This window comes from Meles meles, chromosome 18, assembly GCF_922984935.1.
Source record: "Meles meles chromosome 18, mMelMel3.1 paternal haplotype, whole genome shotgun sequence".
Lineage (NCBI taxonomy): Eukaryota > Metazoa > Chordata > Mammalia > Carnivora > Mustelidae > Meles > Meles meles.
In genome coordinates this window covers 21,472,523-21,495,027 of record NC_060083.1, presented here as the reverse complement: position 1 = coordinate 21,495,027, position 22,505 = coordinate 21,472,523, and the positions used below count along the sequence as shown (strand labels likewise).

The window sequence follows — 22,505 nt, the reverse complement described above, 5'->3', positions numbered from 1 at the left end:
TTTTTGATAGGGACATTGGAGAAGAATTCAAGCAGCTAGTGAGTATTTGGAGTAAGTGTTCTTCAAGGCTCCTTCTCCTAAGTGTCTTATTCTAACTATAGAATGCATTCGGATTGTAAAGTAAAAAGTCATTGAAAATTTCAAGACCTTGAAAGTGGAAAGATTTCCCATACCTTCCAGAAATTACCACAGTTAACATTAGGGTGTACTTCCTTCCAGCATTTTTTCTGTGCCATCCTCTGACTTCAGGATTTGTATCCTCTCCTTTTGGTTCATTTTGGCTGAATACCAAGTGTGTTCCCAGGAGCCACATCAGCCTCTCTAAATGAGATGATTGTTGAGATATTCCTAGGGATCAAGCTGTTGACTTGGCCCTGGGTCTGAGTCTGGCTGGGGAGCAGGGCCAGAGACTGAGCCCAAGGTGGTAGGAATCACCCCGGCTTACACCTACTTGAGTCAGCCAGTAGGGGAAAGGAGATGTGTGGCGAGAAAGCTTGGTGGGCCCCAAGGAGGAGGTGCCACAGGGATGGAGAAGGGCAGCAGGAAAGTGGAGAGGCTGGAGTGGGAGGTGGCCAGGAGAGTTGGCCTGGAAGGGAGGACCCCTGTCAACACCCTCCTGAGGGGCCAAGCAGCCCCCTCACCACCTACCTCTCTCTTTCTAGGAGCTTGCTTGCAAGTCCAAGTCTTGTCTGGGAGCCATCATGAACCCCAAAAGTTTAACCAGAGGACCCAGGGACAAGCCTACCCCCCCAGATGAGCTTCTACCTCAAGCTATTGAATTTGTCAACCAGTATTACGACTCCTTCAAAGAGTAAGTCTCACTTGGGCTGGATCGCTATGGACCTCTTTCCCAAGCTCTCCTGTGTCCAGTCATTTCTCTATGACCCCAGGACCTTTCCCTTTTCAGAGTCACAGGGGAGCCAGGGCTCAAGCACAGTTTTCCAAGGGGAAAGACCCCAGAGTCGGTTCTTGTAATTGTAAGCAAGAGAGGCATAGCAATGATGGTTAAAAGTGTGGGCCAGGAGTGTAACTGTTTGACCTTGAATCCTGTGCTGATAACCAGCCCTGGATCCTTGAGGAAGCAGTTCACCCTCTCTGCACATCAACTTCGAGCTCATCAACGATGAGCTGATACGCACTCTTTTAATAGGAAATGTTAGAGAGAGAAAGGACTTTTGGGACCACCTGGTCAAATCTCCACCAGGGGTGAACAGGGAAGCCCAGTCCCAGCTAGAAGCCATGCCATCTGACCTGGAGAGGGCAAGTCATATCTTTGCACTGAAGTCTGTGGGGTTCTATATTCCTAGGTTTCATAGAATACATGATTATTAATGTAAAGCCCACTTATAACTTTAGTATAAAAATTCACAATGGGATTGTAAGACAGAATGGCTGAGGGAATGCATTTGCTGTTTTATGGGCTGGGAGGAGAGTATGGTTTTTACAGTGTAGGCCACACAGCTCTTTACTGCGTGAAATGAATCACAGAAATGCACCTGGGACCACCCGCACCCCATGGTGGAAAGAGTGGCTCCTGGTGATACCACGTCTCCTCTTCTATGATCCTGCAGTGTCTGGGCGGGTAAGGGGCCTTGAGCTTCTGAAAAGTGCCCTAATCTTCCAGGGCCTCTGATTTCAACCCTGGCTGTGCCTAGAGTCACCCGAGGACTTTGCAAAATGCTCATGCAGGGTACACTGGGCCAAGGACATCAGGATCTCAAGAGTCGTGGACAAAGCAGAGCTCTGTGTTTTCTAAAAGCTCGTTTGGTGACTCACCTACAGAGCTGGGTTGAGTAACGCATTGGGGGTTGGCTGCCATGTGCTGAGAAGCCACAAACTCTATAGGAGTGCTTTGTGGCTTGGAGGTTCAAGATCCTCGGGCTGTCAGCTCTGCCAATGACCAATGAGCCTCTCAGGGTCTAGGAGGTCTCCTGATGGGCCTCACTGGGCCACTGTATCAGCACTGGCGTTCACTGGGCACTCAGTGTGTTTTGTTCCCTGCGTAAGTGTTTTATAAGCAATGCTCACCACAACTCTGAAAGGAGTACCCCCCCGCCCCCGTTTTATAGACACATGTAGGAATTCCCATTTTACAGGAAAGAAAGCCCACGGAGGAAATAATTTGCTTGAAGTCAGATGTTTCGGAGTCCCACAGCTGGGATGTGAACCCAGGCAATTTGGCACCAGAGCCCCTGCTTTTAACCTGGGTTCTGGCATCCAGCTGTTTGACCTTGAAGGTTCCAACTTCATGCTGGACCTGGGAGGTCCTGCTGGTGTTTAGAAGGCCCTGGGTGGGTATTAGCCCTGGGAAGCCACTGGGTTGCTCCTGGAGGTTTCAAAGAAACCCACTTGTTTCTCACAGACAGAAGGTCCGTTTCTCAGTCTCAAGTCCGTACCTCGAACCTGTCAAGAGGTCCTGGGGGGGGTGTGAGTGACAAATGGCAGTCCATCCCCACGATCACACAAGCAGCCAGAGTCACAGACAGCTGGCAAGTTCGGTCTTTAGCGAATGAAGGACTGTATAGTTAGAAACTGTAACTTGCTGAATGTTCGGTTCAGATCCGATCACTGATGTCAAAAGCTACACTCTTTTTTTTTCAGAACTCATAGGCATCATAGGATCTGAAATGCAACTCTATGAAAACAATGGTAAAATGCAAAACTCTAAAGGAATAGGGGGGAAATGTAAAAAAGAACCCTTTCTTACATAGTCACATACTAACACCAGGGAGTGGGCTCAAGGTATCCATGATTTGGTGATTGCTACGCTCTCCGTGCTTGGACGCTGAGCGGGGAGTCTTGCTAGAAGCTTTGTGTGGGGAGGAGGGCTCCCAGTGTGACCGCCTCAACCTCACCAGCAGGTCCTGATGCCAGGGGTGTCCTTGCCGATAAAGAACGCCAAATGTTTTGTCTCTGAGCTTTCTTCTTTGATCAAGGAAGAGCTGCCAGACACTCTTCATCCACAGAAAAAGCCATTCTGGTCTGAGTTGTCCTCTCTCCTTAATCAGTTCATTCCTTAAATCGTTCTGTTTGTTGCCATTTCAAATGGTCTTTGGTGTTGATTGGAAATCTCAAGGTTGCTGTGTGTGTGTGTGTGTGTGTATGTGTGTGTGTGTGTGTGTGTGTGTGTGTGTATGTGTGTGTGTTTTAAAGCCTTTCTGACTGAATCCCTCCCTGAGGGATATTTTGGCCACCTGGGAGGGGTGAGAGGGAACAGTTTAGAACAGTTTAGAAATCGCCCCCAGAAGTGCTGGCTGAGCAGGCCAGAGGTTGAGAAACAGTACATTCAAGGGGTGCCTGCGAGGTTGGACCATGCCATGGAGGGCTCCTGCCTGAGTCGGCCCTGGGGCCCTGCAGGCTGGGTCCTGAGCGTCTGTCCCTGTTCAGAGAAGCGTGGGCAGTCCCTCAACCTCTCCGCACTTGCAATCCCCCCGGGGGCAGAGGGTAGAAGGTTAAGAACTGGGGCTTGGCATCAGGGCAATGGGAACCTGAGCCCTACCTGCTCTTTATCACACTTACGTTCCTGGGCTGGTCCTTCACCTGCCCTGCAGGGCCTTCCTACCCGGACTATAAAGTGGACAAAAAATCACCTCCCTCACAGACTCAGTGAGACCCTGACTGTGAGCCGCATCGCCCAGTACCTGGCTCAGAATGAGTTCTTGGTACACGGGAGCCGACATGGGAGGGATAGCTCTTCTCTGGACCACGGGATGTGGCCAGGAGGCAGGACGTGACTGTGACTTGACTTGATGGGTCCTTCTCCAGTCTTGCAAGTGTCCGAGGATTGTACTCTCTGCTGATGCTTGCCAAGCTGAGATGAACGGGATTGGAGTAAAAGCGCCCGACAACAAGGGTGTCAGTGGGATCAAGAGCATTGGGTAACCAGCAGGAGCCAGTGGAGAAATGAAAATGGCAGCTCCCTGTTCCCAAATGAGGATGAATCTCAAGACAGGGACAGCAGAGCATTAAAGCCAAGCCTGGGGACCTTCTGAGCCCAGGTTCCAGGGTCCCCACACCTGTGAAGCTGGCCCCAGAGGGGGATGGTCTCCCTGAGGGACATCTTGCCCTCCTGGTCGCCCAGCTCAGTTCCTGCTTCTGTGGATTGAATGAACCCTCCCCCCCCCATCTAAGGCCATCTCATTGTTGATCTTCCTGCTGTCTTCCTGTCCCCCAGGGCAAAAATAGAGGAACATCTGGCCAGGGTGGAAGCGGTAACAAAGGAGATAGAAACAACAGGAACCTATCAGCTGACGGGGGATGAGCTCATCTTCGCTGCCAAGCAGGCCTGGCGCAACGCTCCCCGCTGCATCGGGAGGATCCAGTGGTCCAACCTGCAGGTGGGCTTCCTTAGGCCCGGGCAGGGGTGGAAACTGGGAGGTGGGCAGGCCTTGAGCACAGGGTTCTGAGCAGCTGGGCGGGGCTCCCCGGTTCTCTCTTCACGTTGGTGAACATGAAATGGGGACTCATAAGTCTCCCCCTGGAAGTCTAGGATCTGATTGCAGGACAGGATTTCTAGCGGGTCTTTGGTCTCCCATTAAACCCAGACGTAAAACCGAATGAGCTGTTGAGACCCTGGTGCTGCAAGAGAGGACTGTTTGAATCCTTGGCTCCCAGGAGACGCTGTCTTTACCCTGGCATCCTTCGTTGCTGTATAATACAGAAATTGCTTGGACAGGGAAATGGATGAGGAATGCCAGTGAAACAAACAGGGGTTGAAAGAAAATGCTGGGAGCCCAGTGTGCTGATGTTCTAAAGGGACTAGGCTTGGGCTGTGGGAATCCCCACTCACATGCCCAAAAGTCAGGTTTTCTTGGGATTTGGGTTTTGATAGGGTCTTCCAAGAGGGGTTGCCTGGGCTCCCCTAGGAGAGCAGGAGAAAGGCAGGACAGGGCAGCCCTGAGATGGAAGGTGTCAATGCAGAGAAAAAAGAGAATGTTCTTCTTTGCTTGGTGCTTGGGTGGTGGTGGGGTGTTCGGGCCACTCCCCCTGTTCCCTCATAACTTTGCTTCTGATCAACCCCAGACCTCTGTCCTCATGGTTCTTGATGGTGTGGGCTGGGTGGGCTGTGTGCAGGTCTTCGACGCCCGGAGCTGTTCCACTGCCAAGGAAATGTTCGAGCACATCTGTAGACACCTGCGTTATGCCACCAACAATGGCAACATCAGGTGAGTTTCCCTTTCCCGGGGCTGCAGCTGGGGCCCACCTGCCCCGGAGTCTGAGCCAAAGGATGCAGACAGGTTTAGGGAAGGCTTCTCCAGGAGAAGCCAGGGAGAAAGAGAAAGGAGCAAGATGCAGGCTTCTTGGGCAAGCCTCCGTGAGCTTAGCCCCTCTTCCTAGCGCATGCCCTTGACTTCCTTCTGACTTGGAACCATTTGGAGGGGGCGGGGGATCTTTGAGAAGCAACATCGTCACTGCTCAAGGTCAGGCTCCCCGCTTTTTAGAAGGAATGAGAGCTTGGTTTTGCAGCTCAAGGCTCCAATGTGTCATTTTTCGTAGGACTGGGAGTCACTCTTCATCAGTACACGTCCCCCTCTCCTAACCTTACCTTCTCCTACCCTCAGCTAAAGAAGTCCAGGCTGGTGGACTGAACAGCCTGTTCGGCAAACAGTGCCCCTATAATGGGGACCTAACCCATGACTAGGCATGGCAATGGGGCAGTACAGAGGTGACTAAGACCAAGAACCCTGCCCCAGCCCACTGTGCACCTGTTCCCAACCCTAGACAAGTGTCCCACTCACCGGACTGCACCAGAGAAAGGTGCAGCGAGGGCAAAGGCTGGGACGGCTGACCCCACCTGAGGGATGGCAAATATCCTGGAGGAGGTGGCCCCTGTATTGGTCTTAAAGGAAGGGGAGGCGCCGGAAGCAGAAGAAGGAGAGGGAAGGCATGTCAGGAAGGGGGCTCTCAGACCAGGGAGGGGCGTGTTGTGTTGCTGCAAGAGTTTTGTTCAGTTAGCGTAGGTGAAGAGGGATGGGGAGTGGGAAGACAGGAGGCAGAGGGGGACCTGGGAAGGTTGGCTGGGAGCCCCCGCCAAAGCCAAGGAGTCAACGGCACTGTCCTTGTCTTGGGGAAGGTCGGCCATCACCGTGTTCCCGCAGCGGAGCGACGGGAAGCATGACTTCCGGGTCTGGAACGCTCAGCTCATCCGGTATGCGGGCTACCAGATGCCTGACGGCACCATCCTGGGGGACCCCGCCAGCGTGGAGTTCACCCAGGTACGGGATCTAGCCTTGGTGGCTGACAGAGGGGAGCCAGAGGGGTCAAGGGGCCTCATTTGGGCCAGTGGACTCATTTGGGCCCGTCTTGCCCCCAGCTGTGCATCGACCTGGGCTGGCAGCCCAAGTATGGCCGCTTCGACGTGGTACCTCTGGTGCTGCAGGCGGATGGCCGTGACCCTGAGTTCTTTGAAATCCCGCCCGACCTTGTGCTCGAGGTGCCCATGGAACATCCCAGGTAAGCAGGCAGAGCTGTTGGGGTGTGCCTGCTCCATCCCTTCCTTGGGGAGATCTCCGGCCTCGGGCCCCTCCTTGCCCCCAAAGCCCAGCCTGCCGCCGGCAGTGGCGCAAGGGCTGGCTCTCGAGTCTTGCCTTGTCGGCACTTGCGCGGCAACCCCACACCTGGGACGTGGGCCTTAGACTTAGACGGATATGTTGATGATGAGGGGGAGGCAGGGGCTTTGACAGATGGGGCCCTAGGAACTTGGAAAACAGTGACCTTGGGGGAGAAACCCTCAAATGGCTCTGTCATTCTCACACTGAGCATCCTGGCCCTCTTGTCTTCCTGCCAACTCTCTCAACTGCCCCCTTCTGACTGTGGTGAAAGTATAAGGCCGTAGTGACTTCTGAAGCTCACCTGGTTCAGCCCCTGCTCTGGGCAGCAATCATGCTCACAAAAATACAGAGTATTTTTCCGTATACAGAGACTCCGTATACATCTTCCGTATACAGAGACTCACTGTGTAGCAGGTATTGAGCTGGACTCTTCTTTTTGTCCCTTGCATACACTGAATTCACTCCCACCACAGGGCCTTTGCACTTGCTATTCCCTCTGCCTGATATGTCTTTTCCTCAGAAATGTAAAGGATTCATTTCTTCTTGGCAATGAGGTATTTCCTGAATGTCACCCCCACTGAGAAACCTGTCTTTATCACTCAGTTTAGAGCAGATACTCTCATCTACTACATCACCTTATTTTTGTGCTCATCTGTTTACTTGTTTAGAGTCTAGACTCTAGTCCATAAGCTCCTTCAGAGTAGGGATCTTGGCTTTTTTGTTCAGCTATATATACCCTAGTACCTGAAGGATACCTGGCACATAGTGGTGCTCAATTATAAGTATTTCTGGAATAAATGAATTTACAAATGAGTGACACTGTCATCTTTATTAGTAAACCCATGAGTTTGATGCTAGTATCTCTATTTTACTGGTGGGGTTACTAAGACTCAGAGAGGCTAACTCACTTCCCAACGTCACACAGCTGGTAAGTGGTAAGGCAGAACTTGAACCTGGGCTTTCTGACACTAGAGTCCTTGACTGCTATGTTGTGTTCGGTTCTCTGCATTTGGTACAGCATCTGTCACATGCCTGTTGCTTAACGTATGTTTGCATGAACGAGCAGGTAAATGAATGCATAATTAATGAATGATACCGACTGTGCCCAGTTCACCTCTCCAGGCTGGGTGAATTTAGAGAATAACATTTGGAAAGAAGTTTTCTTGGTCGATTCTTTTTCTTAAGCCTTTTTTGTCTTTTTGTCAGTTCGGGGATGAGGGTGGGCAATAGTACAGGTCCCGTTGAGCACTGACTCTGCCTCCCTGCCAGGTATGAGTGGTTCCGTGAGCTGCAGCTGAAGTGGTACGCCCTGCCCGCAGTGGCCAACATGCTCCTTGAAGTGGGTGGCCTTGAGTTCCCAGGGTGCCCCTTCAACGGCTGGTACATGGGCACGGAGATCGGGGTCCGGGACTTCTGTGACGTTCAGCGCTACAACATTCTAGAGGTAATAGGGCCCGTCTGACGGGGCCGGCTGCAGGTGTGGGTCTGTCTGGGGGGGCTCTCAAGGACCAACTCACCCCATCACTGCCTCTGCAGGAAGTGGGCAGAAGGATGGGCCTGGAAACACACAAGCTGGCCTCACTCTGGAAAGACCGGGCTGTCATTGAGATCAATGTCGCTGTGCTCCACAGTTTCCAGGTACGTTGTGTTCTGTGGATCCGGAGGCTTTCTGGTCAGAAGGTTCTCTGGTCTAGTCACTCGTATCATGCTTAGCTCTCCCCTGACAACTTTGTCCATTTTTTTTCATGTATCACACCAGTACTGAGCATCTTGTTTGTGCTTGGCGCAGGGGATGCAGACAGATAAGCCCTCCTACCCACACTGGGTCTTCTAGGGTAAACTTGAATGCTTCTAGCAACAGGCAACTCCTTACCTTTCAAGACTTGTCTGTCCCCGAGCTTGAGCACAGAATCCTCTTCCCTCTCCATTTCTCAAGGCCTTTGTTCCTAAAAATGCCTCCCTACTTCTTCTGTCTCGCCGGTGTCTTCCTCTCCACTGGATCACTTTCAGCAGTGACTAATAGGCTGTAACGTTTCCTATTTCCAAGAAATAAGCAACCAGCTAACCAAATAAGAACCACAGCTACTACCTTGTTTTCCTGTCTCCCTTTGCACCTAACCCCCTGCAAGATCTCATACACCTCCTCGTCCTCCAGCCACTCCAGTCAGACTTCTGTTCTCTCCCACTCTTCCAGTCACTTCTGGAATTCTTGCTGTTTTCCAGACTCACCTAGATGGTCCCACCTCAGGGCCTTTGCACTTGCTTTCCCCCCTCTGCCTAGAACACCCTTCCCACAAATCATCCCATGACCCCCTGCTTCCCTTCACCTCCTTAGAGTCGTCTTCCTGACCACATCGTGGAAGACGGCACCCTTTCCCTGACTCCATCCCAGCCCTCTCTCTTCTTCAACTCTGTCTTTAATTTTCTTTGAAATTCTTACTAGCTCCCACATCACATAGTACATCTACTTCTTGCCTTTCCGTTAGGGCTGGACCTTGTCTCTCTTGTTCATTACTCCAGAGGGTAGGAGAATGTCTGGCCATACCGAATGAATGAATGAGAGCCCATGTCCCCACAAGCAGGGGCTGCTCTTTCCTTCCCTCTGCTGAGCGAATGTACCCACCCCATGGGTCCACACACGGGTTAGTGCTTATGTGGGACTGAGCCTTCTCCTCTGTGTGCTTCTCTTACTCATATGAATGCCCCCCTTCCTTTTGGGAAGGAGGGAGCGGATGTGTGAAGATACTACTTTAGAGGCTGAAACCATCTCCCCAAAGCCATCAGAGGCCCTGGAGGCCAGACCGCGAGGAAGACAGTCCTTCATACATTCAGCAAAATACACTGAGTGTTTTGCATGTACCGAGCACTAGGCTTGGCCAAGGATGTGAGTGGTGAACGAAGTAGACAAAAACCCTTTCCTTGCGGAGTGGAGTGGGAGTTGACATGAAACAAACATCCAGTAAATATTTACAATTGCACAGTTTCCCAAGGCTGCTCACCCCATAGGCAGCTCAAGCCTGTCCTTGATTGTTGGGGCGGGGGGGTTGGTCTGAGGCAGGACAGGAAGAGCCCCCTGGGGCTGGCCTGGCTCAGAAGGACCGCACTGCCCGTGGACCACACATCCTGACCTCCGTGGGCTCTGTGCACCAGCCCTGTCACTGCAGGATGCTGATATGTCCCAGCAGATCTGCTGATCTTCAGCTGTCTCCTGATCACTGAAGACTGCATCCCCTCATGGCTAGTGTGTCTCCAGGACTTCCTCGTCACCCTCCTTCAGGATAAACTTCCTCATCTCTAAAACGGGAATAAATCGTAGGACCTCCCTCGCTAGGTTATTGTAGGAATTAACTGAAAATGTATGCAAGACACTCAACTGTGCTGTCTGGCCCCTAGCAGACCCTCGGTTTTATGATTCTTATTTATCATCACCATCATCGGCTTCTGAGCTTGCAGCCGGCCCGGCACCGTACACATCGTACGAGTGTAAGATGGCAAGATGGCAGAAGACCCCTGAGTCCTCCCTCGGGGCTGCTCTGGCATTTTGCCCTTGACTCGGGCAGTGTCCTCCTCTAGGAAGACCCCTTCCCTGCCTAACTTGTACCCATCCCTTAGGACTTGCCTCTGCTTTTGGGAACCCTGGGTGGCCCATTCAGCTAAGCGCCTGCCTTTAGCTCAGGTCATGATCTTGGGGTCCTGAGGTTGAGCCCCATGTTGGGCTCTCAGCTCAGGGAGGAGCCCATTTCTTTCTCTCCCTCTGCATGTCCCCGACCTGCACCCCGCACCCCCCCCCCCCGCCGCTTGTGCTTTCTCTCTCTGTCAAATAAATTTTAAAAAAGTATATATACTTGCTTCCACTTAGAAGCAGCTTCTGGAATCCCTTCCTCCTCCAGGTCTGTGTCTGCGCTCAGCCCTTCACGTCCCCCAGCAGCCCCTGCACTTTCCTCTATTATATCTCATAGCAGACCACAGCAGCCAACTTCCTCTGTGTCCCTGCCTTAGAATATAATCTAATGCAGAAAGGGGGCCTCGTGTTTACCTCTATAATGCCTGTGCCTGAAGTGCTGTCCAGCAGACTCAAGTAAGGATGGCAGCGAATGCTTACTGTGCATGTTCTGTGCCTCAAAGGCTTAGGGAGTTTCAGCAGCTCAAGGTCACATGGCCAGTAAGAGGCTACGGTTTGAATCATGACATTAAACAAATATCTTGACTCAGTGAGTTGCCCCAGACAGTGAGGGCTGAGGCTGCCTCTGTTGGATCATTCCAGGAAGGCTCAGACTCCTTGGCTTCTAATTTTAGGATGTGGGACATGGTGGTCACTTGTCTTCCATAGGCTATGGTTCCCCCCAACACTCAGTCTTCTCCGGAGATGTCTAGTTCCTTCTTGGCTGAAGGAACTCCTGGAACTCTCTCCTAACCAGTGGCAAGAAGGCTCCATGGTTGGATTTATCAGCGTCCAGAGGGAGCCATTTGTTGGGAGTTGGGGGAGGCTTATAGGTGTGGCTTGAGAACGGGATATTGTCCCTAGAGGGCCGAGTTGTGGGGGCCACCATGTGACCTGTAGGCCCACCATGACTATGGTGATTTCTGGGGCTCCTTGATGCTCCAAAAGTGTCTTCGACTTGAGTATTTATTTTTAGCTGCAGCGAAGTGGCCAGGGGCAATGGCTGTCCCATTTTGCTGATTACCCGGCCTTTCCACAGTCCATCTTGGGAGCTCCACCGCCGACTGACCACACTCGTCACTCCCCCATCCCTCTCCTCAATGCCCCCTCTTTGCCTCCTTCTCATTCAGAAGCAGAATGTGACCATCATGGACCACCACTCAGCTGCAGAGTCCTTCATGAAGTACATGCAGAGCGAGTACCGCTCCCGAGGGGGCTGCCCGGCTGACTGGATTTGGCTGGTCCCCCCGATTTCTGGGAGCATCACTCCTGTGTTCCACCAGGAGATGTTAAACTATGTCTTGTCCCCGTTCTACTACTACCAGGTAAGGGAGGGCTTTCCTCTCCTCTGTGTCTTGGGAGCTCAGGGGTGGAGTGTGTGTGTGTGTGTGTGTGTGTGTGTGCGTGCGTGTGTGTGTGCGCACACTCACGTGTGCAGGACCCATCCGGGAGGGTCGGGGACCCAGAGACCTATGCTTTTCAGGCTGCACTCACGGGAGGCTGAGCAGCGTTTGTCCATTTCCAGAGAGAGTGGGGCTTCAGGAAATAACTTCTATTCTACCTTCAGGGGCCCATTGCTCCACCGGGGCTTACAAGTCTGAGGCTGACCGCCATTACCCTTCTACCCCCACCCCCCATAGACAGTCGTAGCCCATGATGCCGAAGAGCTTGGCTCCTGGGTCAGACGCGCCTGAGGGCAACTCTGCTGCCTCCTGGCTGTAGGATCTTGGGTGGGTCTTTGCACCCATGGGAGCCCTGCTGTTCTACCCTGCTCCCTCTCTCTCTCTGCCTGCCTCTCTGCCTACTTGTGATCTCTGTCTGTCAAATAAATAAAATCTTTAAAAAAAAAAAAAAAAGCAACGGGCGTTAGCTCCGCAAGCGAACTGGTAGATGCCCAGCCCAGAACGCATTCTATCACCGCTGCCTGTTGAAACCAGTTCGTATTTTAAAAAGTCCAAAAGTGGGGCGCCTGGGTGGCTCAGTGGGTTAAAGCCTCTGCCTTCGGCTCGGGTCATGATTCCAGGGTCCTGGGATTGAGCCCCGCGTTAGACTCTCTGCTCGGCAGGGAGCCTGCTTCCCTTCCTCTCTCTCTGCCTGCCTCTCTGCCTACTTGTGATCTCTCTCTGTCAAATAAATAAACAGAATCTTAAATATATATATATATTTTTTTTTTTTAAATAATAAAAAGTCCGAAAGCACTTTGGTTAGATTTGGGGAAGAGCTTCCTTACATTCAGATGCTAACTAACAAATCAGGGTGACTGATGGCTGGGGTAGTTTGTACCTGCTGTCCTAACACCTTCCTTTACTCTCAGAAGAGGTACCCGGTTTGAACTCTACATCATAGGGCTTGCCTAGTGATTAGACACTAAAGATGAAAGCGAAGTGGGCCTCTTCCTTCTGGGGAGACACTAATGGAGAATAAGCCAGAGGACCCCACAGTGTGGGCAGGAGCTACAGCTCTGAGGGAGACAGAACCCCAGTCCTCCCCAGTGCGGGCTTCAGGGACCCCCACCTCACAAAGGGCATGATGCGTCCTCTGTCTCCCTCGCGCCCCGACGCCAGAGCCAAGTCAGGGCCCACCCGCCCTCACATGTGCTTTCTTTTCTGAAGGTGGAGGCCTGGAAAACCCACGCCTGGCAAGATGAGAAGAAGAGACCCCGGAGAAGAAAGATTCCATTCAAAGTCTTGGTTAAGTAAGTGCAAGCGGCCAGTGCTGAGATCTGAACCGTAGCTGTTCCTCCCAGGCGGCTGCCCTTCTTGGCCTCAACAGGCAGGGAACAGAGAGACATGAAGATCTTTATGGAGGGGTCCAGACGCCAAGGGGGAATCACCTGCCACCATTGGCCTAACCCTCCCCGTCCTCCATTTTCCCCAGGGGCTGAGTAGTGGGTTGAGCGGGTGAAGGGAAGAGAAGGGGCATGGGTCAGGGTCAGTAGCTGGTAAGAAACGTGCATTCCTTTCCCTCATCCTGCCACACTTTAAACACCACCCCTCCCATGTTCTCCTGGGCCCCCCGTGTTCCTCTGGAAGGCTGAGTCAGCCCAGTGTCTGTCCACGCAGGGCTGTGCTGTTCGCCTCCATGCTGATGCGCAAGACCATGGCGTCCCGAGTCAGAGCCACCATCCTCTTTGCGACAGAGACAGGAAAGTCGGAAACACTGGCCCAGGACCTGGGGGCCTTGTTCAGCTGTGCCTTCAACCCCAAGGTAACCAGCTCAGCAGGACACGGGCCTTTTTCTGTGTGTACAGACAAATTAGCAAAAGTTCACATGGTTGCCCTGCTCCTGAATGTCCCAGGGCCTTGAATATGCTGACTGTATGTTGTAAATCTGTGACAGAAGGATAAGTGTGTGTCCAGGGATTCCCAAAGTCACACAGAACGTAAGTTCTCCATGGTGTGCCAGGGAACACAGTTTGAGAAATGCTTTCCTAATCCAAGTCTCAATACCTGTTTGTTCCTATAGATAAATTTTATTCCTGTTTACTGAACACCTTCACTATAGGGTGCCGTGCTAAAAGTGAAGGGGGCAAAGGATTGAATAGGAAAATGAAACCCCAGAGGGGGACCCATTCATGCCATCAGTGTTGAATTTTCTCCTGTGTTGGGAGACGTCCTATGTCATGTGAGCGTGGGTCGAACAGGGAGGCGGTGACGGGTGTCACCTGAGATTTGCTTCAGGCAAAGTGGGTTTCTGAGGGGTGAAAGGATGGTCATTTTTGTAACTTCACCTCATTTTTGTGGAAAATACATCTGCACACTAAGAATTCAAAATGGCAGCAGGAGTGTTTTGATTTGGGGCCTGCAGTGTTTTGGAGGTGATCCCTCCCCGGCTTGTGGAAGGATTGGCAGGATTGCCCCTGCTTGGGGCAGGAGGATGGGGAGCAAAGTTCTTGTGGGTCTATTTGACAGGGATTCAGGAAGCACCTGCTCTGTGCCCATTTGGGCTCGGTGTGGGTGGGGGCCTGGTGGAAAGAGATGATTGGGGGGGGAGGTTCCTGGCCTGGGTTGGGGGAGGGAAGCACAGGGTATCTGGGGACGGCGTGGAGGGCTGATGTCCACCCTCGGGGTGCTGCAGGTTCTGTGCATGGATGAGTACAGGCTGAGCCATCTGGAGGAGGAGAAGCTGCTGCTGGTGGTGACCAGCACGTTTGGGAATGGAGACTCCCCCAGCAACGGAGAGGTGTGTGGCCTGGGTCCCAGTGTTCTTGGCGGGGGGGTGGTGCCAGGGCCCAAGGGGGCCAAGGAAAGGATCTGGGCGATTCAGCATGTCCTATGGAAGACATTTGGAAGTGAGTGCCCAGATCGCTCTGGGCTGCCTTAGCTTCAGCATTTGGCTGCCTTCTTTGTAATTATCACCATATGTAGGCGGCCCTTTTCCTAGGACATGCTTTATATTTTCAAGTAAATTGACTTACCTTTTTTAACTAAAAAATTCATGTGTAAAGGAAGCTTTGTATCATTCCCACAGATGGAAAGCCAACAAAAAATTAATCCAATGAGAGCCTAAGTTCTTGAATTTCACTAGATACCTTTGCCTCACCATGGCTTGCTTTGTTTTTTAAATGAGTGAGCAGTGGTCAATATTAGAGGTCTTTGGGTTCCAGTAGCTCCAGCTGAGACTCTCCCTGGTTTCCATAAGATGATAATAATGATAGAAACAGGAATAACTGAAAAAAAATTACAGAAAAGAGAATGCTCTTACCAGGTGATTTGACAGTATTTTACATTGCACCTAAAATTATCTTGAGATCCTTGGAAATGAGGGTTATCTTAGAGAGTATGGGACCGGTTGTCATTCTTACCAGGTTCCAAACAGGGAAAGAGGCTCGTGCCCCATTAGGAGACCGTCTGGAGATGCCAGGCCCTCTCTCTACCAGACGTGGATGGGGCTGGGCTATTCAGGGCTACACCAGGGGTCAGGCCCACATGAGTTACTAAAGCTGACCTTGACCTCAAGCCCTGGCCAGTTAGCCCCACACATAAACTGACTTCCATTTATGAATCTTGAACCTTCTTCTGCCAGATATGGCTAGTTTTGAAGTGGGCCACCAGGAGAAAAGTAAAAAGCAGTGCTTTTATGAATCTTGTCCTGAGAACTCAGTGGTTCTCTCTCTTTCTAGAAACTGAAAAGATCTCTCTTCATGCTGAAAGAGCTTACCAACAAGTTCAGGTAAGGCTTTTCCCCACTCCCACTTGTCTAAGCCCTGCCTTGTGGACATAAGTGTTCTGGGACCCGGGTTCTGGGGAGGGTACTGGTTGTGTATAAGGGATCTCATCCAAGATGTCCAGGCAGAGAGAGTGTGTCAAGCATCAAGCCAGGAAAACCAAGTCCTTCCCACAGGTCTGCAGGCTGAGCGTGGCATTGGTCACGGGAGTTGGTGACCTGGAAGTTGGGAGCTGGAAAGGACCCAAAGATGGCATGCACTGGCTGGTCCTGTGCCCAGCTGGAGTAGGAGTGTCTGAGGCTGGCTTATGGGCAGGTTGTGCTATGTGATGCTTGCATGGTAGGGTCACTCCAGTCTCCGTGTGTGTGTCCTCCTCGGACAGGTATGCTGTGTTTGGCCTCGGCTCCAGCATGTACCCGCAGTTCTGTGCCTTTGCTCATGACATCGACCAGAAGCTGTCCCATCTGGGGGCCTCCCAGCTCGTCTTGACAGGGGAAGGGGATGAGCTCAGCGGACAGGAGGAAGCCTTCCGCAGCTGGGCTGTGCAAACCTTCAAGGTCAGTTCTTAGCCGGAGTTGCCCCCACAGCAGGGACAGGGAGGCCACAGCCCCCTCCTGCCCAGGACATCTGTGTTGGGTCGCCTGGGTGGCATGACCCCCGCCTGGTCCTACAGCTGTGGCCCGAGGGCTCAGGTCCCTGCTACCTTCCCTCAGCCCCCCAAGAACTCCACTTGAAGCATGTGTCTCTGGGTGGGAGGAGAAGGCTGAGATACTTCCCGTTCTCTGGGAGCTTTGGTTTAGGATCTTTCCCTCTCTAATTATCCAGACCACCTCTTGATGAATTAGCCTTATTTTAGTCTCCCAGCCACAGAGAGCCTGGGGACAGGGACCATGCAGTGGAGTCTTTCAGACATGTGTCAGAATCTTAGCAAGGCTTTGCTGCCTGTGGCCTAACACCCCTGATTTAAAGAACTCCTCACTGGGGCGCCTGGGTGACTCTGTTGGGTAAGTGTCCGACTCTTGGTGTCAGCTAAGGTCATGATCTCAGGGTCATGAGATCAAGCCCCGTGTTGGTCTCTGTGCTCAGTAGGGAATCTTTTTTTTTTTTTTAAGATTTTATTTATTTATTTGACAGACAGAGATCACAAGTAGGCAGAGAGGCAGGCAGAAAGACGGGGAAGCAGGCTCCCTGCTGAGCAGAGAGCCCAGTTCGGGGCTCGATCCCAGGACCTGGGATCATGACCTGAGCCGAAGGCAGAGGCTTTAACCCACTGAGCCACCCAGGCGCCCTATGTGCTCAGTAGGGAATCTTCTTGGGATTCTCTCCGTCCCTCCCTCTCCTCCTCCCTGCACTTGCTCTCTCTCAAATAAGTAAATAAATCTTAAAAACAGCTCCTCGTGTAAGCAGAGCATTTTACCCAGCCATGGTACTTAGAGCACCAGCTTGAGTCGGTGCAGACCTTGTTCCCAGGCCCTCACTGCCTCCACGCGACTCCACACCAGGAGCACGGGAGTCACCCACTCTCAGAGGGTGGGCACGTGGGTAAAGTGAGATATTAACTAGTGCAGTGTTAGCATCCACTCGGAGAGCGGTAGCAACTGTGTGCCAAGCCCGGTCACCTCTCTGAGTCCTCCCAGTGGCCCGATCCAGTCCACGTGCTGAGTAATGATTGGAAGCACTTAACCCATCTGTAAGCACCTACAAAGTGGTGGCCCCATTGTTGGCGATGATGTCATTGAGGATGACGGTGACCATGGTAAACACCGGTCTGCTCCACCTTCTTGCAGGCGGCCTGCGAGGCGTTCGATGTGCAAGGCAAACACGGGATTCAGATCCCTAAACATTACACCTGCAGTGTGACCTGGGACCCGAAGCACTACCGGCTCGTGCAGGACTCGTGGCCTCTGGACCTCAGCAAAGGTACCTGCTGCATCGCCCAGCATGGGGCTCATTGCCCTGCCTGCCGGGGTGGGGGGCTCTGCACCCGGAGTCGGTGGTCAAGGAGATCACGGGGACCCTCTGAACAGAGGCAGCTGGCCTCGGGCTGCCAGACCTCGGTCTCTTGTTGGACCTGAGAGACTGCGGGGCGGTGAGGCTAGAGAGCTTGCTTCATTTCTGAAGGAGGCTGTTTCAGGAGGAAGCCCCAGGCAGGTGGTGGAGAGGAAAGGGGAGCCAGCATCGAGCGAGGGCCTCCTGTGTGCCAGGCACTGTGCTGGGTTCCTCGCCTGCCCATGCTAAGAGAGTCCTGACATTCATCTTGCAAGAAGGACCCAAGGACCAGGGTGCCTGGCTGGCTCAGTTGATAACGGCATCCAACTCTTGATCTCTGGGTCGTGAGTTCGAGCCCCATGTTGGGTGCAGAGATTACATTAAAAAAAAAAAAAAAAGCAGGGGGGTTGCGGCATAAAGAAGCTAAAGTTCAGGGAAGTAAAGCAGGTTGCTAGTGTGTGGCCTGGCTGGAATTTGGGCAGGCTGCTGGCTGTGAACTCTCGACGGTAGCTTCTGGATGCTGGGCCCCCTTGATTCCTCTTTTCTTGTACCTCGAATGCAGTAGCCCTCTCGGTTTCTGCATGTTGAGGATAGCCCCAAGTTCAACTATGCTCTCCCGCAGGTGCCAGGCCATGGGGATGGCCTAGAAATGCACCTGTTTGGGCACCTCATGCATCCCCTGCTCCACACCTAGCAACAGCACAAACACCCTTGTCTGACCAAGCATCTTTATTTGTGATTCAGAAACATAGCAGGGAAAGAGAAGAAGAAAACCCCACCCCCGTCACAGTGGGACACCCCAGGGGTAGTGTCCAGGCATAACTGAGTTAGACCTGGGAGCCTCCCCGCCCCAGCCAGTGCTTAAGAGCCACTCTGCCACATCATCCTCTCTGTCCCCCACAGCCCTCAGCAGTATGCACGCCAAGAATGTGTTCACCCTGCGACTCAAATCACAGCGGAATCTACAGAGTCCCCAGTCCAGGTAGGGGAGACTACGGGGCTGTTCGGGTGACATTCCACAGGTTTAATATAATGGAAGAAAGACCAGAGTGAGTCCATCTTTGAAAGGAGAGAAGTGTGCCCTGGCATTAGCCACAATGCCATGGATAGGACCAGTAGGACAAACTTGGCCAGTAATCCCTGTGACCTCTGGTGCCTTTAGCTCTGGTCTCCATTAACCGTGGGCCGGTTTTCCAGCTTGAGAACTAGGCACCTGTTTTATCATGGTTTGTCACTAAACCCTTTCACCAAAGGTGGAGGGCAAGAGGAACTCAAACCATTTGACTCTGTCTTAAGAACTTTCAGGAAAATTTTTGGCAGGGAAGGACGTTTCCCTATCAGGAAAAATGAGTGTTATGGATTCCCTGAAGCTTTTGTTCATCTGCGCTATCTTCCACCTTTCGTTAGGAAAACTGGGCTTTGTTCTAATAAGAGCCAGATTTGTCCTGGGGACAAGGAAGTGTTTGTCTTAATGCCCACAGATCTCCTGGGTGGGGGGTTGCTTTCTTTAGGCAGAGTGTGTGGTTAAGCTCGGTCAAGAAGGGGCTGCCCACCCTCTCCCCACAGAGAATCCCCAGGCCTGGTGAACCCCAGGCCCTCTTGGGCACCCAGCTCCAGGGGACGCTGGCAACCCAACCCTGCCCGTGCTCACCGAACTGAGCAGGAAAATGAAAGAGGGCCCATTTCCTGGGGAAGCTGGCCCACCCATCAGGGAACACTGGAGGAAATCCTGGTGGCGTCACCAGAGGCTTCTTTTTCCCTCCTCCAGCCGCACCACCCTCCTGGTGGAGCTCTCCTGTGAGGACAGCCACGGGCTGAGCTACCTGCCTGGAGAGCACCTCGGGATTTGCCCGGGAAACCAGCCGGCCCTGGTGCAAGGCATCTTGGAGCGAGTGGTAGACAGCCCTGCACCCCACCAGCCTGTGCACCTGGAGACCCTCAGCGAGAGCGGTGAGACTTTTACACGGTGGCCCCAGTGTCCCACTGTCCCCCACAACAGCCCCCCAACTCTGATGATGGGTTGGTCCTGCGCCTGGGCTGTGGGCGCCTAACCCTGTCCTTCCTGCTGAGTGGGTGGGCCAGCCAAGCCCACACTAATGCAGCTTTGGAACAGAAGGGATGCTTCGTTGGGGCTCTCTGCCCAACCCTAGAGGTTGGGGAGTCTCTCTCCAGTCTTTTGCTGACCCAGCCACTTGTTTGTTAATGGATGGATTCACTTGTTTTTGCATCAGAATTTTAACCAGTTGGATGCATCTATATACTAGGCAGGTCCTGGGCTCCTTAAATGAATGAGACTCAGTGTCCACACTCAGAAAGCTCACCACCTCATATAAGAGGCAGATAGGTGAGAATATTCTTCTTCTTCTTCTTCATCATCATCGCAGTAGCAACTGGCATTATTTGAGCAATTACCAGCATTTTCTATGCCTTGACTCTTCAGGCCCCACAGTAAACTTGTGTGTGCAGTTTGCCTGATGACATGATGGAGAAATGTGGGAACATTGCAAATAGGCTGAGCTTTGGAGGTTCGAGTCCCTCAGCCATCACTTACTAGCTACATGACCTTGGGCCTGCACATCAACTTCTCAAGGCTTTATTGCTTTGTCTCTCTGGAGACAAAGAGATAAATGGAGATAAGAAATATTATTTCTGTGCCTCTACGGAGATAATAAATGGAGATAAGACATCCTCCCTCATGAGATTGTAGTAAAGACCAAAAGAGTAGAGGCGCATGCAGTCTTGACCACAGTTCCTGGCACCAGATAAACACAGGAATGGAGGAATGTCCATTTCCTACAGGCTTGGAAACATTTGTCCAGAAGCTCAGAGAGGGGGTTTAATATACCCCGAGAGTCTCCTTGGATCCCAAAGTGTGTAACCCACTTGCATGCTCACTCACCAAGGTCTCATTTGTCCCCACCTCACTTGGCCTGTGGGCAGGGGCAGACTGTGGGTGACCAGGAGAGTAAGACTCCTCTCTCCATTTCACCTGGGAGAAGACACTGTCCTAGGGAGGACCTGGAGCACCCACTTCCCATGCTAAGGTGAGGCCTAGTCTATGTGCGGAGCACAGCACGGGGGCAACAGGTACTAGGAGAGATAAGCAAACAAAATCAACCATCACGAGCCTCCCAGCCCATAGGAATAGCTCTCTGGCCTTAATGATAATCTTGCCTCTAAAGAATGTGTACCCCTAAAGAGAGTGGCCACAATAGCCAAGTGGGGGTCAGAGAAGCAAAGGGTGGTGTTGTCTCCCACTGTCCAGGAGAAATATGAGCAAGGAGACAGAGATATCCTTGTGATTGTAGGAAAACTGATGTGGCACATTCAGGCCTTGGGTCTGAATGAAATGACGTAATACTTATATTTTCACCTAATATTTGTTGAGCAGGTGTGTGCCAGATGCTGTATTATTATACATACCCCATTCTGTTCAGTTCTCATACAAACCCAGTGAGACAAGTTTTGTTATCACATCCATTTCACAGAGCTGGAACCTAAGGCTCAGAGGCTTTAATCACTTAGTCGATGGTGAGGAGCCAGAGTTCAAACCCATCTGCTGGCTCCAGGGTCCGCACTGTGACTACCCTCACCTATAGCCTCTTGGGACCCCTTGGGACTTGACACTTTGGGCTGACTTGCTGCTCACCCAGTACTTCTTGGTATAGCCCCAGGGGACAGTAGTCCAGGGCTTTTCTGTAAATGAACATAACTGGCCTCTGGGGTGTACATCAGTCTTTGGAGAATTTAGTCATTGTGAGTCTATAGTTCACCTATATGTTTTGCTGAAGTTCAGGTCTGAACCAGAGAGACACTGAACTCTGGTGTGGAGTTGACTTCTCAGATCATGTCATCTTGGGTGCCCTTTGGAGGGCTGTTGGTCAGCCATCCCTGACAGCCGTGACTCTGAGCTCCACTTTCCTGCATGTGAATTGGGCACATGAACACTTCTGCAGCTCCTGGGACCAGAAATTCAGTGTCTCCCCTGCAGCTGTAGGATGGAGGGTGTCTCCAGAGGTCTCATCACCCTTCAGGAAACCTAACTGGGGTCCTTTTGCCATTCTGACTCCTTCTTTTCCCTGTCCAGGAAGCTACTGGGTCAGAGACAAGAGGTTGCCCCCATGTTCACTCAGCCAGGCCCTCACCTACTTCCTGGACATCACCACCCCCCCAACCCAGCTGCTGCTCCGAAAGCTGGCTCAGCTGGCCACAGAAGAAGCTGAGAGGCAGAGGCTGGAGATCCTGTGCCAGGTAAAGGTTGGGCCAGTGGGTGAGGGAAGGGCAGGGTCCCAGAATCACAGGGAGCCAGAACCCAGAGCTGGCCTTTAACTGCCAAGGGGGAATCTGACCCAGCTTCCCAAAATGAGATTTGTCAAAAGCTGGTGGGAAGTCAGCATCTTCTCCCATCCTATCTCTAGGACACAGTTGTGTCGAGTGAACTGAATTTTTCTGAGCATCTTCAGGAAGCTACCAAAGGATACTTTGTTAGAAATGAGCTAGAAAAGGAGAGCCACTGCGTCTTGTCTTTGTATATTCCCCAAACCTGGCATCAGCCTGGAACTCGGGAAGTGTTGGAGGATGGATGGTGAGGATGAATGGAGAAGTGGACATGAGAGGTTGCATTAACTCACTCACAACTTTCTAGGCCCATGCCTTTGTAAAAGGCACAAGGTGGCATTATTGCCATCGTTTTTCTCACTAATTATCTTGACTCCAGCCATTATCCTGTGGCTGCGGTGTACTAACTCAGCACACGTGTTCCTATTTCATTCTCACAATGTTCCCATGGGAGAGGTGATGCTATCCTCATGTCACAAAGGTTAAGTGGTTGGGACAAGATCCCACAGCTAGCAGGGGCACCCAGTCAAGAGGCAACCCAGGTCTTTATGATTCCAAAGCCCTGTCCAAAATTAGATTATAATAAAGATTTGACTCCTGCTCATCAGTGGTGGATGGTGGAGTTCTAAGCACACAAATCAGAGAAATGCTTACACTGGCCTGAGTGCTTCCAGGAAAGGCACTATTTTCTCTCCAGCACCCTGGACAGCGCCTGGTGCTTGGAAGTGCCGCCAAGGGAATGAGGGAACGAAGGAGTGAATGAAAGAATGCTGGATTGTGACAGCCTCTTGCCTCCGTG

General features: G+C 52.1%; 1 protein-coding gene across 1 annotated transcript in view; it reads left to right on the top strand.

Annotated features, from left to right (window-relative positions):
* Positions 1-22,505, top strand: part of NOS2 (nitric oxide synthase 2) — a 32,842-nt gene that overhangs the window by 5,181 nt on the left and 5,156 nt on the right. Inside the window, 17 exon segments of the mRNA XM_045983750.1 lie at positions 663-811; positions 4,175-4,337; positions 5,074-5,165; positions 6,074-6,215; positions 6,314-6,453; positions 7,821-7,995; positions 8,088-8,189; positions 11,343-11,537; positions 12,825-12,907; positions 13,275-13,419; positions 14,290-14,394; positions 15,335-15,384; positions 15,762-15,936; positions 17,167-17,299; positions 18,272-18,350; positions 19,137-19,318; positions 21,456-21,619. Coding sequence (XP_045839706.1) covers positions 663-811; positions 4,175-4,337; positions 5,074-5,165; positions 6,074-6,215; positions 6,314-6,453; positions 7,821-7,995; positions 8,088-8,189; positions 11,343-11,537; positions 12,825-12,907; positions 13,275-13,419; positions 14,290-14,394; positions 15,335-15,384; positions 15,762-15,936; positions 17,167-17,299; positions 18,272-18,350; positions 19,137-19,318; positions 21,456-21,619 — 2,274 coding nt within the window.